Below are 17,825 nucleotides of genomic sequence, written 5' to 3'. Positions count from 1 at the left end.
CTGCGCAAATATTAAAGTATGAGTAATGAAATCAGCTTTGCAGACAATGCCTGGCTCGGGACCCGTTAGCATAGAAGGTTGGCTTCTTTTTATTTTTCGGAATAACAATGTGAAATGGAGCCGAGCCACACGGCTGTTTTTGTTATTCTGACTGTTTGAGTTTTGGCTTTCTCAGCAAAGCTGTAATTTCAAATAGTAACGGTCAAATAAAATCAAATTAAATTAGGATTAGAGACATAGCTTCATATGTCTGAAAGAACACTTGAGACTAATCTTGTCATGTACAGTTTGTCCTTGCATTAATAGTTCTGACAATTGAGTTTCTTCATCAATGTTATTCCAGAACAAAGACAACAATAAGCAATCATGTGTATGTGGGTGTAGATTTACTGCAATTACATCTTGGGCAAGTGATTCACTTGAAAAGAATTCAAAAATAGGTTAGAAATAATAAAAAAGTTAACAACAACAACAACAAAAAAAAAGACTAGGAAAGTATGTGCCTTCGGGGCTTAATGAAAACATTAAATGACCAAAAAAAAAGAGCCATTCCGACTTTCCATCCAAGGTACTTAACAGAAATCAAAGAGTCAAATAGTGGGTCCAGAGTCCAGGGTCTTTTAAATCAAAGCTCGCTGGCCAGACAAACCGCTGCCTGAAACCACTGTCAACCCCTGTCTGAATGCATTGGAGTGTGAGTGCTGGAGTATCAAAGAGCCTGTCCTCAGGAAAACCACCCAGACGTGGCTGGCCTTCACTAGGTCCCCCCCCCCCCCACTCCCTCTTTTCTGCTTTCCTCCCATTTTTCATTTCTCTCACCTCATCCATACTCGTCCCACAACTTCGACACTTCTCTCTCTGTTTTGTCTTGCCCTCCTTTGATCTGTCTTTGACTCTCGTCTTTTGTCTCTGTTTTTTTTCTTCCTCTCCAGATATTATTCTTCCTATCTCCCCTCCCCATCGCCATCGTTTTCTCTCCAGATTCTCTCTTTGTTTTTACTCTCTGCCCCCTCGGCCCAAATGGCCCCCCAGTGTTGTGAGATCTGATTTCCCTCTAGTCAAAACTGCAAAGCCTCCTGGGACTAAGAGATCCAAAAAGCAAAGAGTGGCATGGACAAAGAGAGGAGGGAGGGATGGAGAGTTTTGCGCTGCAGACACAGGAGACCACCGTTGCTTCGCCGCCAAAGCGCCAAGCTCAGCAGTCGGGGCCAGAGAAATTGGCGAGCCCTCTTTCCACTTCTCTCAGAGCGATATTAAACACAAACAGAAGGGGCCTCGCCGCTGAAACAAAGCCCTGATGTCACGCCGCTTATTTTCCTTGGAAGGTAGCGGGAGCACTCGGGCCAACCCCTGGCGATATGAGACCCCGGTAAGAATGCGCCTCGACTGGTTGGTGGTGAGGCCTCATGCGTCAATCAAGCCGACCGCAGAGTTACTTCTGGTGATGCCTGATATTCTTACAGCTCTGAGGGGAGCCTGGGCTGAGACCAGACACACCAGTCTTTGAGGTAAAGCACACTTTAAAGGTCTCACACCCACATACACACACACATAGACAAAGTGGGTACTTTCTGCAAGCGCACCCACAAGTATTGTGCTATTAACAGCAATTGTGTCAGCAGTTACGAAAAAGAAAAGGAAAATAATGAATCAGGAAAAGACTGACAATAAGAACTTTCACTCAGTTTCTTTTTTGTTTTTTCCCCCCCTATCTCTTCAAGAAGCTTGGAGATTGATTGTTGGCCAGATAGGCCAATATGCAGCGTAAACAACCCGAACTGGAGCACTTGTCATTCAGTCAACTCTCAAGGGAAAACAATGCCGCAATTTCCTAAATTACAAATTGACAAAGAGGTCCTCAAAGTGTGGCTCGGCTGTCCAGGCTCTGGAGGTTAGTGCTAATTTGACTGAAATCCAAATGATTAGTCTGTCATTTTTTTTTCACCCCTCTTGGTTATCAGCAGGTTTTGTTTTTTTTGGCCGCGTTGAGTGCAATCCTTAAGAAACGAAGAGAGAAGGTGATGTCTTTCTCGGCTTCCTCCTCCTCAGTGATCAGGCGGAACCGTCCCATCAGGGCTGAGTGGAGAATCCCTTTCGCCGGCCTCTTTCAGTGTCAAGCTGCTATCGATCTCAGGAGTGCACAAAACAAATGAGGTTTTGTCTTTTTCAGCAGCTTTCCGGAGGGGTGGAGGAGGAGAAAGAGTGAAATGGATGGACTGTCACTGAGCTGGCCCACACGGAGGACCGGGCCTAAAAATTGCACTGAGAGAGGTAGCTGTATCCAAGAAAAGTGAAAGATGGCAAAGAGCTTTGTTTTTGTAAGACAGAGGCACGACAAACTTTTTTTTATGTGAGCGCTAACATACAGAAAAATATTCAAAGGACGTTTTCACTCAAGAGTGTATTAAAGCCAGGATTATCTATTAAATATAAGTAAATCATGAAAAAAAAAAACTTTGGAAATTTGGCTTCAATGGCCTGAGAGCCTTCCACAATTCAAGTTACAAAGGTTTGTTCCTCACCTTCGTCATTCTGCCTCAAACACCAAGAAACGGGTCAAACACTGGGACGGACAGTAAGAGATGTCTTATGATTTCAACAAGAATGTCTGCTAAGCAACTGTATTTCCCTCGCATTAGCCGCACAAAGGGGGCCTTTCTTCGGCATAAATCCACTGTTTGTGAAGGAGTCTATTCTGAGGCTCTGGAAACAATCGGCCAGATAAGGTTCCCACGCCGATAGCACATTTGTGCTATCATAATTGTGCTTGGTCGATTCGCAAAAGGGTCAAACACAGTCTGGTAGGGTTTTCTTGCCAAATCTCTCTTTCCTGTCACTTCTGATTTGGTTCATTTGATCCCTTGATAAAGAACATAAACATACTTTCTGAACCTTAAGTATCTTCTCCTTCGATATGAGGAATGTAATTGGCTCCAGGTTCATCTGACTTGGTGAGAATATTCTCTTTCCATGTGCCAGTTTGTGCCCTTTGGTGCCAGCCAGCTGTCCGGAGGAAAGCCACAGGGCTCAACTCTGGAACATCTGGAGCAGTCTGGATACGGCATCTGCCTGTCCTGTACTCAGCACAGATCTGGCATTGAAAACGGACCGATGCCAGCTGGTGTGTGTGTGCACTGCTACAGTATGAGAAGCCGAGAAGATTGTCAAAGTAGAACTAACATGGTGTAATTGTCTGTTTACAATGCTTTCCTTAACGGGATAATGCAAAGTTTCACACTCTGGAGTCAAGGCCACTGTGCAGTGAAGTGTCACCGAGGCGAATACGGAGTCAGTTGGCGCACTGAGCTGCCCTGTCAAGACATTAGCTCAGACTTGGCTGCACCTTCTTTAAATCCGATCGGCTGACTCACCGAAGGATGCAGAAACTGAAGCGGCCACATAAACGCGTTGTTGCGTCGACAAAAGACTTCATTCACACCTCAATGAGCGTTCAGTAATGTGTACTGCACATTTTCATGAGCTTTTTCACACATAAACAATGTGTATATAATTAAAGAGTGATGGAGCAGGATCGATGTCATCGCCCTCCATCACGTTGAGGGCGGGACACACTCAGATATGCAAGACGTGCCGTTCTATCTGCAGTAATATCTGCTGAAGAAGACCATCCCAAAAAAATATTTTCTCAACTCCTCAATCAAGAGGGGGACTGTGTAACACATTTAATTGGTTCCCCCACAAGGCATTAATGGGATATTGTCAGAATAAGAACGACAGATAACTCTGTGGTCCCCGTGCCTCCGGCCTGCTGCCGTCATTGTTGTCGAGGTATAAAAATATTTGCAAGGTCATGTGCACCAAGTTTTCACTTCTAGTCAACTTGAGAGAACAACATTTCTATGCTGCCATTGTCCGGAACATCCAAAGGCAGAATCCAAAGAGAAAACAGAGATGCAAGATGACGAGTCACCGTGGAAATAAAGTCTAACCACAGTGACTGCATTGCAGGCCAAAGGGCTTCAGACTGTAAAAGAGCATGTTTTTGTTTTTCTCATCATAGTTGGGGTGAATAAGTAAAAATATTTTTCATTTATATTTATCAAACTGAAAAATAGCCCAGTCAAATCTATGAGTGAACCGAATTATGCTGTTGTTTAGACAACTAATAGCTGCTGAAATGATCATAGGTCATAGATAGAAGCATCAGGATACGAGACTCATCTCTGCTGACACCAGTAGATCTAATTGTTTGTCTGTGAGCTGGTCAAAGTTTGTCTAAAGCAAAACTAAAACAATATTTAAAATACTAAATGCTTTTAATAAGGTATAGACATGTAGACACTGGCCACATGATACTTTATTAGCATGCATCAAATTACCTTCTGTGCTATTTATTAATTATCGATTAATAAATAGTACACTTAGATACACTTTTACTTTTGAAGCTGACATCCTGTATATTTCGGTACATTAAGCATATTTCATAGTAGTTCCATGGTCAAGATGCACAAAAATGCTTTTTTTTAGGATGATGTGTTGAAGATAAACCTCATAGGACTATTAGGAGCTAGCCTACTTCTGGCAACAATTTTTAAGCTCCATTTAATGTTGTTGGGTTGTAGTTTTTTTTTATGATTTTGAATAGCAATATGTAAGGGAATTTGTGAGACTAAAACAAATGAAAAACCCAGAGCTGTAGGAAGAATCCCGGGTTCGCCTAGAAAAAGCTGCACGTCTGTTAAAGTAAAGCACTTTGAATTGCACTGTTGTTGCGATGTGCTCTTGCTATACAAGTAAAGCTGCCTTTGCCTTGCCTCGAAAAATATGACATCCTGCAGCTCCTTTTTTTTATTGTCGCAAGTGCTTCAAGCATCCATGCAACTGGCACACTGAGACGAGGATAAATAACCACAACTTGTTCGACTTGTAAATTTGATCATGATTGCATTTGGCGGAGTCATTATTGTCAAAACAATGTCCAAACATGTGCTGGAAGCCGGCGCCTCCATCCAACAAAAAAATCCTCAAATAATTGCCTATTTTTCCTGCCCTGAACGCTTCCCTCCGCTCTGTGTCTCGCTCTTTCACCCAGGCTCCTGCTCGAGTTCAGCTCACGCCTTGATGAGAAACTTCCTCTTTCATTCAGGTTCCTCTCTGCCTCTCTTTCTCCTCGTCTCAGGCAGTGTTTAAATGTGAATGAGTTTGCGTCTCTGACATCATTCAACCTCTTACCTCTCACTCACCGTGCAGCCCTTTTGATCATTTCAAAGCCAGGAGTGGAGCCAGGAGGCTCCGATCCCCCTCAGCGCAGCACGGCGCTTTGCTAAGTCAATAGCTGCTAATGAGAGCCTCCATAAGCAACAACCACAATACAAATTGAATAAACTGAGATAACGATTCTTTTAACATCCAAAAGCCGCGCGAGGGTAACGACTGACATAATGAAGCAATATTGTTGCCTCTGAAAAAGCTTTTGTTCTTCTCGCTTATTGTAGGTATGGGAGGAAGGGTGGCGGGGTTGTGTTGTGAAATACCAAACCGCCTTCATGGAGCACAAGATTTTCATTTTTACCCCCTTCTGTTCTTTTTTTTTTCTTTTTCTTCTTCTTCTTTTAGCAAATATGTTCTATGATAACCATTATGGATAAGTGCTATTCTCAAACCACAGGTGTCAAGCGGCAACAAAATGGTTGATGAATTGCCCCGACCAGGTGTTGTGCTGGTGGGGCGGAATTCCTCTGTGATTCATCATAACAGCTTTTGTCTGACACAGCTGACAGGCAGCCGATAAGAGAGCGAGCATGGTCGCGTCAGGCTTGAACCAATGCGTCATGTTGTTTCTTTATTCTTCAAAAGTTACAGTATTTGCATTATAATTCAAAAGAAGAAAGCCCCTGATATGAGCAACTTCATGCACACTGGAAATCCTCCAGCTTTCTTTTGAATGTCATCGCTGTTCAGTACGCAGCTTATTGTGCACTTTACGATCAGATGAGAATACGGTTTGTGTAAAGAGTGATTAGCGTGCAGTCAGAAACTTAATGTTTGGAGGCCAGAGCACCTTGAAGAGGTCACCTGTATGTGCCATCGTGACGCGTTATCAGTTCATATGCAAATGCCTACTGTTCCAAAGCCAGTCACTGCAAGCTCTTCCCTGAGAGAAGGCAGCATCAACAAGTTTCACAACAGCCAAGAGTGCTTAATCATAACTTAAGAAAGAGTCATACACCAATCAGAGATCAAAGACTGCTGTGTTCTGCCGTATTCACAGAGAAAAGAAGAGATGTAACTTTATAATATTAATAGCTATGAGATGTTTTTTTGGCTGACTCGAGCTGAAGTTAAAATGTGGTTCGAGGTTTTTGTGTTTCCATTTCTATGCTCTCTTCAGCACAATTGTCTTGGGTCTGGTCTGCTGGTTACACCCTCTGGATTACAGTTACAGCATATGTACACTGTGAGTGTACCAGACCTCACCTTTTATTACTTTAACTTTGTTCTCGTCGAATTGCTTCTGCTTCAGATGTTTGATTTGTTATGAAATACACCTTTAAAATAGCACAGAAAGTACTGAAGAGGCCTATCGACTCTTCAAAAGTAAGTAAACATGTGAGGATATTGTAACAAGTCCAGTAGTGGATCACGTGCTCTTAAATCCTAAAAGCAGTTCAATAAAATAACCTGGACTCATACGTGCAACAGGAAAACTGAAAATCTTTGTAAGTGAATTCAAGTGAAACAGAAGCATATCACACGCACGCACGCACGCACGCACGCACACACACACACACACACACACACACACACACACACACACACACACACACACACAGACCTGACACACACCCATCAACCTCCACTTTTCACCACTTCATTGTCTCTTTTCCAATACCGTTTTCCTTTTGTGGGAAAAAAAATATTACTCACTCGCGCTTTTGTGTGTTACAAAAGTCAGCTCATTCATGCCTGAAAGTTTCTTTCTTCTGTCTGAATCTGCCTCGACCCGTGCAACTTGTGGTTTGCTGTGCCGATTGCTGTGTTTTCATCCTACCTGTAGTTGTAAGGGGCTGAGTCCAGACGCCGCTGCAGCTGCCATTGTCGATGGAATGAACTGCATTGGGTAATTCTCACCTGTTGAACAACCAAAACACACATTGTAGAGGCAGTGAGAGGAGCTGTGAGAGCTGCACAAGAACTAACCTGCTTTTATTTTTTACCTTCAGCAGGCCTCTTTCTGTCTCTGTCTCTCTCTCTCTCACCCACACACACACACACACACACACACACACACACACACACACACACACACACACACACACACACACACACACACACGCACACACACACACACACACACACACCCTTTGTCTCCTTCTTCTGCTCCTCTCATGTTTTTATTCATACCAAATGAAACACGAAGGGTCACGAGCGTTTTATTCAGAGGTTAATAATGCTTGCTGTCAGTACACACGGGTGCTTGAGATCAGGGTGAGCAGAGTTCAAGTCCAGAGCTCGCTCATTGGGATGCACTCACAAATTCATATACGAGCGCCGTGTATAACCCCTACTGTTTGTCCTTAAAAGGCTTTCCATGTCCTAGCCTTTGTTGGAAACACACCAATGTCAAAGGAGAGTGTACAATAATGGCTTTTTAATCCCTTTCTTCATTTCTGCTTCTCTGTGCGGCCCTCCTGGGAGCGTGTGCTCAGTGCGCAGTAGGAATAAACATGGATTATTCTGTATGAAGTGTGGAGGCCTGGCGCTGCACTGTGTCAGGCGAGCACCTGGCGGAATGTATGGAAGAAAGGAATGTGTGAAGGACAAGAAGACGTGAAGAAAGCAGGTGGTGCAGACAATTCGGCGGTGTATTGTGTGCATTTTTCTTTTTTTTTTTGTGAGTAGGTGTGGCCTCAAGTGTTTTGTTGAGTCTGTTTGTGCAAAATCCTTGTGGACTGCAGTAACATGCAACAGGCACGCCGTCTTTTAAGTGCATTTTTGGAATGCATGTGATTTGCCTGTCTGCATCATCCCCGTGTGCCGGTGTGTAACAGCGACAAAACAAAAAGGTTAAATATGTGTGCCTGTGAGAAAGTGTGAAATGAGGTGTTGCAGATGTGCTGCGCAACTGACTTGCTTTCAGCGTGCCATGAAAGAGACATTCCAGTCCCCACTGTGTCCAATGTATTGATCCTGAAGTGAACAAGCAGGGCTTGTAAATCTCTTCACTCATTTCCAGAACATTCCTCACCTGACACACCTCATTAAAGCGGACCGGGATCACAGTGTTTGTGTTTGTGCGAGAGGGAGGATGTGTATATTACCTGGCTTGTAGGACATGCCTGGCGGGAAGAGGAAGCCTTGCTGTGCGGCAGCGGCGGCAGCCAGGGACCGCTGGTCATGAGGAAACACCGGGATCATCAGGGGAGGCATGTGGCCCTGGACCTGAGGAGAGGCGGGAAGCGACAGGGAGAATAACCAGTTAACGTAACTCAATGCTCCCTTTGCGAAAAGGAAGCAAACAGTTAATAGAGACACGGAGACAGAAATGCACGGAGAAGTGTAATAATGTAAAAACAAGAAGACTCTAATAACACACAGAGGCCGACGTTTGCCTTTCATGTCGGCTTGAAAGTCTCATAAAAACTGTGGCTTTGACTGAGATAAGACACTTAGGGCTCAAACTGAAGTGGGCATATCAAACGTAGCCCTGCGGGAGTCTATTAGAGCCGGCTGTGCAACACCACCAAACTGTCTCATTCTCTTCCATCCCTCCTTTTATTTCATCCCTTTCTCTCCTTTCATTAATTTCTTATTTCTGCCCTATTAAACCATTTGTCATCTCCTCTTGTCTTTTCCTCTGGTTGTTTTTTTTTTTTTCCACGTTGCTTTTTCTCCCTTCTTTTACTGCGCTCACGTGAAATTCTTGTTTCAGAGATGAGGAGTTCTTTACGGATTGGCAACAAGTACGACATTTATATTTGGAAAGTTTTAACTGGAACAAAATGTGGTCTCACAACGATTGGTGGTCTGTGTAAGACATTCTGCCTGCTGCAACGCATTTATGAATATTCCACTCTATTTCACGGAGTCAGTTACTTATATGCAAATAATATAATATAATATCCCTTTGATGTTCATTCAACACTGTTTTAAAAGTAGCAACAGGTTTACGCATGTCAAAGGAAACATGTCATATCCTTCACAGGTCAGACCTGGAAATGCTCGGGGAACATCTCCTATGTTGGTGAAAGAGTGTGTGACTGACAATTCCTTGCTTCATGTGAACGTTTAGCAAATCAGAGTCCAAATAATGGGTCTGCTGCCTTTCTTAGACATGATCTAAAAACAAACAAACAAACAAAAACATATTGGGAATCACTGCTGTAGAGTGTCAAGGTGCAAATTGGGGTGGATGGATGGATCAACAAGACATAAAACCAGTTGATATTTGTGCATTTGTTTGAATCCAAGCCCTAATCTAAACTCTATACGCAATATAAATACCTTTGTGTGTGTGTGAGAGAGAGACATGGAACCATTATTAGATAATAATCCTATCAGTGTTGTTTATTTTCTAAAGTTCCTAAACTGTCAACTTCTTCTGTCTTCTTTCTGATTTTCTCTCCGTCTCTGTCAACCATCTCTTTTTTTCCCTGTTTTTATAACCATTCCCACTCTTTGAGGTAAACTCTTATCCACGCCTCCCCCCCCCTCCTTCCTTCCTTCTTTACATTTTCTCCTCCGCTCAATGCCATCTAACTCCATTCATCTCCTTTACTACCAATTCATTACAGTGCTGCTCCCGTCCTCCCCATCCCTCTGCGCTGACCTCCCCGGGCAGTCCATCATTAGAGCTCAAACTTACGCAATCAGCATGTTGTGTGATTACTGTATTTCCCTGCATTTGTGCGGCAGGGTTACGGTGCTGAGCTAGTCGGATGGGATGACCGTCCTCTGGGATGTTTATGGTGTGTGTGTGTGTGTGTGTGTGTGTGTGCGTGCGTGTGTGTGTGTGGGATGGTTGAAAGGTTTGTGGAGCGGCGGTTCAAAGAGCATTACTAAACAGAGAGAGATGATTGCAGACCTTGCTTGGCTCCTTTGAGAGAATAGTGGAAGAATCCAATAATGACACCAACAAAAAAATTATTTGATCATGTAAAGCATGAAAATAAAACTGTTGGGGTTCATAAGAATAAGTTTGGGATTGAGCGACGTTCAACCAGCCACTACTAATCTTCTCCTCGCTAATGATCAGTGTATCAGAAACAACTAATATGGTTGATTAGTAGAGTGGGTTATTTCTCAATTAGACAGTTACAGAGCTGATCTCCCATCTGTCTCTGAACATGGCAGCTATTGGTACTGTGAAATCAGTGAAAGAAATCTTAATAAGTGAAATCCATTGAGCATGTAACAAAAATTAAGCAAGAAACCAAATCGTGCGTTACTCGCCCTTCCATCAACATTGTTAAACGCTTTATAGGACACCTGTAAGTGCTCATCACGTGTTTTAGCATCAACTGATTCCTATTAGTCTCATATATATAAAACTGGGTTTGTTATTAACAGATGCTGTTTTTAGCAAACTGACATTAGGTGTCGAGTTCTTCTGTTGTCATGCCAACAGTATATCTACACACCTGTCTTCTTTTGCCAGGTTTACGCAACAATTCAAGTGAAAGCTTATCATTTTTGCTTTTGCACGGCAGCGTTTTGAAAACAATGCAGAAGTACTGTTAACAATGGCCGTGGTGCGCAAGAGCAGCAGCAGTGTTTCCCCCATCGACACAGGGAGGGAGCCTGAGCGTTTCCAGAAAGTCGCGTTTTGACCACCGCCATCGTGTAAACTCACACCCAGAGAGCAACAAACGTTTCGCGTTTTCACTTGGAAAGTGTAAATGAAGCACGCACGCTCGTAAGAGCACAAGCGTGCGTGCATGTGCTTCTCTGCCATAACATGAGATCTGATGTCTGTGGTCGTCATGCTCCGCTCTGTGTTTGGACTGTGTGTCGTTACATGTGCCAGTCACCTGAGCAGCTCTTCAGACCGAGTTGTTTAGGTCACACTCTGAAAAAGCCATACACACACACACACACACACACACACACACACACACACACACACACACACACACACACACACACACACACACACACACACACACACACACACACACATACCACACAACCAAAAGAGTGGTGTGAATACAAGGCATTCCCATACACACATACTCACACACACACAGAAAAGAGGTCCGACGTCTTGTGACACAGAAAACAGAGAATGAAGAGAGAAGAAAAAGAGTCTGTGTGTCCGAATGGCTAAAAAAAAAAAAAAAAAAAAAAAGAAGAGAGAAACGGGGGGAGGTGGAGGTTATAGAGTGGGACAAAATGCTCCCATTCATTGTATTCCTCTGGGAACACTGGGACTGACTGGGGCTGCTTCACGAGCGCAAACACACAAAGTTCTCCTTTTACCAAGTTGGTGGGGGGGAGCGGGGCTGGATAGTGGATGAATGGACTTGGGAAGGTGGTGCTGCAGAGGCCCCCTCTGCTCAGCCCCAAAGAAAACACAAGGTCCCCTTCCTCTAACTGCCCAGCAGACACATCAACATACACACCTAGGCAACAAGGAACATGTGTACACGCACCCACACACACACACACACACACACACACACACACACACACACACACACACACACACACACACACACACACACACACACACACACACACACACAGAATTAATGGTCCTCTTGTGTCAGGGCAGCGGGGTTAGGGGGCAGCGAGTGCGTATGCGGTGCATCTGTGTGCGCTTAAGAAGTAAAATGGAAAAAAGAAAGAAATTAGCAGGTATGCATGTGTGTGTGTGTGGACTTCACTGAGTGTGTCACTTGATATTCAAATGTGAAATATGCAAAAAAAAAAAAAAGATGCACAGAAGGTATGACACTGTATAAATGAGTGTAAACAAAGTTCCAATAAATGGTGATCACCCAGCAGCTATTGCCGGGTGAATTTTAGCATTTCTGTCACACAGTATGTGGGAGGAGAAGAATACAAGGTGGTAACCGAGGAGTTGGGTTTACTCTAATGTGATGGCGATATAGTGATCCCACATCATCTCACACAGATGCAGCATAACGCCAACTGTGAATTTCATGACTATGTCCTTCAGTCATTAGTTGCTCATTTGCACTTTCCTGAAAAGTGATTTTTAAAGTTTCCTTTCCAAACTCAAACCTCAGTAGATACCATGATGATGTAAATGAAAACGACAGCCAGCAAACAAATTAGTCTGACTTGACAATAAGAGCTTCCATAGAACAATCACACTATCTATTTAAATCAAAGGAAGTTGAATTGTAAAAAGACAGACTTAAATTTAAATGAAGGAACTTTTTGAGAGAATGTTCACACTTTTGTAAGAACAGGATGCGAGCAATGTGACGCAATTCACCACCGTGTTTGGACGAGATTGAGAGCTTTAATCGAAGAGCAGCCATTTTCACATCCTCTCAATATCTAAAGCAGGGGTGTCAAACATAAGGCCGGTGGCCCACAAGAGGCTCCGATTTGGCCAGACCACCAAGCAAATTATTAACAATTTAAAGGAAAGATCCATTTTTGATAGTCCTTTTCAGTTGTTGTTTTGTATTCATCAAGTGGGAAGGGGGCTGAGCCGACCGCGGCGGCCAGGCAGATTGTTGCGCCATAAGAAAGAAAAACTTTTGTTTTAATTTTAAATTTATTATGGTATTATTTGACCGGTCCGGCGCACTCAAGATGAAATATCATGTACTGTGTGTAGCCCCTGAACTATAATGGGTTTGACACCCTTGATCTAAATGCAAGTGATCATCATCATCAAGTTGTTGTTTTTTATGCCAAAGTGACAAGAAACTCTGTGGTATGCAGGTATGAGGGCGACAAGGGGCCGGTGAGAGATGACTTTGTTCACTTTTTTTTTGTTCACTACTTTCTGTGTCTGATGGTCAAATGTTAAATAGTTTAATAGACAAGGATTGCTCAGTTTTGACTGCCGAACTCCACTCGTACGCAACACGATAATGACACGTTGTAATTGAAGGACTTGGGATTACTGGATACTGCATATAGCTTTTTTTTTGTTGTTGTTGGCTAACTAAAAACACAGGTTGATAGAGTGGAGTAAAGGCTTTAGTAAAGTCAAAAGTTACCCATTTTCCATAGCTGGCGAGTCCAATCGACGTTATGGGCTTTCCGAGTCATTGTGTCGGAGGCTGTATGTGCTGACGTAGGAGCTGCCCGTCTATCTCACAGCCATTTGCCTGCTCCATTAGTTCTTATGCATGTGTGCGAGTGTGCGCATTGCCGCGCGCTTTGTTGTGTGCCTGAGCACCAGGAACAGGACATTGCAGAAAGAAGACGATAAAGCCTGAGTGCAAGTCAAATGTTCCGCCTTTTGCAATTCATAATGCTGTAAATAGCACAGATATGAGCGCAGTGCCGTTTCGACAAGCGCGACTCAATAGCGTTATGGAACAGGTCACAACAGCACAGACATAAAACCTAAAAACGATATGAGAGGAAGACTTGGAGGACAGAAATTCAAAAACAAGGAGAGGAGAAGCAGCAGCAGCAGCAGCAGGAGGAGGAGGAGGAGGAGGAGGAGGAGGAGGAGGAGGAGGAGACAGAAGAGTTATAAATGAAGAACAGAGAAAGGGAGGAGGATGAGGAGGAGGAGTGCGGCTTTGCAGTCATTAATTAGCCCGTTAGCTCGGGCCCGGGCGGTGCGGTTAGGGCCTGTGCCTTTGTGGGCCTGAAGGAAATGGGCCACATATGAGAGCCATTATAGGAACCGACTTAACAAAGACACATGCCTGTCAGCCACCAGGCTGGGCCGGGCCGCTCTGCCTACGGCACACAAAGGGCCCCGCCACCACCGTGTGTGTGTGTCTGTGTGTGTGTGTCTGTGTGTGTGTGTCTGTCTGTGTGTGTGCGTACGTACGTGTTTGCGTGCGCTTTTTTAAACATGGGTCATACATTATTGCCAACTGCAGTCACTAAAATCTGATGCATCTTCTGTGGTGTACTAAGTGTAAAATCCACACATGTGGGTGTGTGTGAGTTGTCTCGTGCACGGCCGTTTGTCTGTGTGTAACCATATCTATCAGAATGGGGCCTTCGGAAGCATTGCTTTAACCCGTGGACATCCCCCACTGTTTCTCCACACCATTTAAAACCACATGACAGGAAACCTGGGTCACTTTGAACTATGCTCCCCCACCACACGATCTGACAAACACACTGACACCATCCAGGGACAGAAGCCAAAACAAGGAATGAAGAGAAGCAGAAATGGAAAAAAAAAAAAGAGAAGGGAGAGCGAGAGAGAAGGCCGACAACAGCTCCCACTGAGTTTTATTGTCTCCATTCATAAATAATACACAGATAAGACAGTTTTTCACATATCGATGCCCAAAGTTTTTCAAAATTTATGACATTAAGTCAAAAACATACATGCTAATTCATCACTAAAAGTTGGTTAACTCCATTATCTGCAATGATGCAACAGTGTATAAAGAATTCTACGCAGGGAGGAGTCGACTTCCTTCCAAGTAAAAAAAAAACTTTGTTTTGGTGTCATATGTTCTCCATCTGGACAACATTAAGTTTCAAATTAAGACACGAACAACAACTGGCACTTCTAAAAAGTGGCTTTACCACACTCGGGCCTATTCTTTGCAGCTGAAACAGTAGCATTTGGTCAGTTCCTCAGAGTATTGGCCTGAGAGGAGCTCAGGTCTGGATTTGATAAGTGGAAACAGACCGGTGCAGCGCTGCCTGTGTGTTTAAGGCCAACACACATCCGACACAGCGTAAACAGCCCGTACCCCAGTGACTAAACCCTGGAGCTTAGCCATAATAATTCCAAACCCCTGTACAGTAGATGTGCCATATGCTGCTTACGGAGGTGTGCTTGTTTGCCAAGAAAATCTATTGTTTTAAAAATAACTTCAATAATGAAACGTTGACACAAACCCAGCTGTGTGCCTAAAATATTTAACAATCTTCAGTGAAAACAGATTCCTTGTTTTGGTTTTCTTTACTGTATTAATTGCAGTGTGCAGGCTGCCGTAATTGCAGCCATTTTAGATTTAAATCAACACTTTAAATAAGTGTGAAACACAGGATACAGTGGAGTGGATTTCAATTGAATTTACAGCAGATGCTTCTGAAACTCTACGTGATAACACGCCGCTCTCGGGAGCTATTTTCTGCACATCCCTTCATCCTCAAAACCAAACATGACACAGTATCCCATGTTTCACAGTGTGGAAGAGGATCCGCGCAGAAGCTGGTTTTTATGGCCCCACTCTCCCCCGGGGGCTGAGGGGCCTAATGAAGTCCAATCCGAGCTTTATTAAGATCCAAGGGTGGGGCTTTGTATTAAAAGGGTGAAAAAGAAGAGTGAGGGGGATAAAAAAAAAAAAAACAACCCCTCATTAAGTAGCTCACACCTCCAGAGCGCAGGGGGATTCAAAGCTCAGAACCGATGGGGGGTAGAACGGCACACGGGACGGGGCTGAACCAACCGCAGCGGCCGGGCAGATCGTCTCACGGGCTGATTTCATTCAGCTGCCGTTCGGCCACTTACGAATAAAAAAGGAAACCCAAATGCAAACTGGTTAAATTCCCCCGTGGCTATCAGCCACAGTGAGCAAATCTCGCAGCATTTGGTTCACAGCTGGTGGTAATTTCTAGGTGTGAATGTGTTTATGTGCAACACACAGGTAGTGAATCTCAGTGCATCAGTGGCTCATTGAAACAGATGTTACGATGTACGAAATACGAAGCCCGCTGCAATTTCACCTATTTGTCCCCTACAGGAAAGATACAAATACGCATATGTCCTATCAAACATACTTCTTGACAACGTATATTGGTTTCTATCAATTCATTATTGTGAAATCAGGTGAATAAGAATACATAGGGAACAAGAGTGATGGCGGATGTACAATTTACACATGTATGTGTAAGAAAATGCGAAAAACTCAAAGCGTTTCATTAAGGACAGTGGGAGGAAAGAGAAACATGTTGATTGCCAGATAACTGGAGGGAGAGAAAGTGTAGGAGGAACCCTGGAGGATATTGATCCCTGAGTGATCAATGCAACAGTGAATGATCCAGCCATCACCAGGGCAATTACGGGGTCACGCGTTGTGCTTTATTGCAAGTGTATCTGCCGGCCTCTCATAGTCGTGCCTCTCAATAGAAGGCAAAGCACAAAAACCAGAGGTCGCGACCCCTCCGGTTATTGCCGCTCTGCAATCACACGTGATGTATTGATGACGGAGAATGGAGGAAAAGCAACAATCAGATCGTCCGGGCAGAGGACAACGCACCAGAAATTAGCGGCGTCCTCAAGGACAAAGTAGGAGGAGGAATTGTGCGAGTCTACAGAGGGCAGAAGAGGAGTGTGTGTGTTTGTGTGTGTGTGTGTGTGTGTGTGTGTGTGTGTGTGTGTATACACTAACCTGGATCTGTTGCTGGAGAATGTTAATCTTGTGCTGCTGCTGCAGGAGCTGCTGCTGTTGTCTGGCAATCTGCACAACAGAATGATTGAAAATGAAGAGAGGGATCATGTGTATTATTCAACAATATGTACTCAAGAGTTTAGAAGCAATAAGGAATGATTAGCGTTGCACACACAGCTATTTCGTACGGTAAAACACACTGACTTGAGTTCTTTCTTTGATCTAAGTGTGATCTACTCCTCTGGTCTATGACTAACTCACACTGACAGTGTTTTTCTTGTTTTTACCAGAGGGCAGAGCCTTTATTCTAGCAAAATCCTGGACAAAAAGCATCAAACAAGTGTCTTTTAAATCACATTCCAGCAGTGAAACTCATGCAACTTGTGCTCTTTCCACATCCTGGTGAGATTCTGAATTTTCTATATAGACATACATAATAAAATATATTGTTGTAACTATATCCTATTAGAAAAAGCTTCTGATTGACGATGACACAGTTCATGGGTAAAATCAGTTTAGATTAAAGTGATGGCATCCTTAAATTATTTTTTTATAACACAAAGAAAATCTGAACTTCAGGCGGATACATGGAGAAACAGACAAGCTGAGGAAGTAATCAGCGGCTGCTGGAGATCACGATCAGGAAGTTTCTGCGTTTCTAAAGCAGAAGTCTTCGATTTAAAACAACAGAGGGAGCAAAGGTGGCGGTGAATTCAGTGTCTGGCTTTCTTTCTATCTTTACAGCTTGAGCCTGGTGTGATGGATGAGGGGCCCAATTATCAAAACTTTCTGAACAGACGTCTTAGCTGACACCAAATCTGTGAGACTGACATGTTTACAACACCACCCAGCATACCTTTGCAACACCCCCATGCATTAACGGGAGGGGTGGGGGGCTTGTTTTGATCTGAGATTGACTAATGAATTGATCCGAAGACGAATTCTAAGAGGTTGAAGCTCAACAAGTGATGGACGGCAGGGAGCAGCTGTTTGCCTGGAGTTAAAACTGGTCGGGGGGGCAGCTCGTCATCCATCCAATCCCTCCCTTTCTGATACACAACAGTAAAGTAGCTGCTTCTCTCTTTTCTCTCTCTCTCTCTCTCTCTCTCTCTCTCTCTCTCTCTCTCTCTCTCTTGAGGAGTCGTTTAGTATATTTATTCTGAAATGTAATTACAGGCTGCTGAATGGGAGGCGGCGCCCCATTTGCACACATGTCATATTTCATTAAAGGCAGATTTCTCGGGGTTTGTCTGTAGGGCATTATCCTATCAAGTCTCAACAGCCAAATGACTGGCTGATATTGGAATCTGTCTTTCTTTTCACTCTCTCCATCTTCCCTCC

General features: G+C 43.8%; 1 protein-coding gene across 1 annotated transcript in view; it reads right to left on the bottom strand.

Annotated features, from left to right (window-relative positions):
* The window catches only part of LOC308135996 (transcription factor SOX-6-like), a 110,711-nt gene that overhangs the window by 23,462 nt on the left and 69,424 nt on the right, over positions 1–17,825 (bottom strand). The window contains exons 7-9 of the mRNA XM_080504180.1: positions 16,479–16,553; positions 8,283–8,397; positions 7,013–7,092 (exon numbers count right to left, since the gene is read on the bottom strand). Of these exons, the coding sequence (XP_080360306.1) occupies positions 7,013–7,092; positions 8,283–8,397; positions 16,479–16,553 (270 nt within the window). The remainder of the gene's footprint in view (positions 1–7,012; positions 7,093–8,282; positions 8,398–16,478; positions 16,554–17,825) is intronic.

The sequence above is a fragment of the Blennius ocellaris genome, assembly GCF_963422515.1.
Source record: "Blennius ocellaris genome assembly, chromosome: 11".
Taxonomy (NCBI): Eukaryota; Metazoa; Chordata; class Actinopteri; order Blenniiformes; family Blenniidae; genus Blennius; species Blennius ocellaris.
The sequence above is the reverse complement of the archived record's forward strand: the minus strand, read 5'-3'. Positions and strand labels throughout refer to the sequence as shown.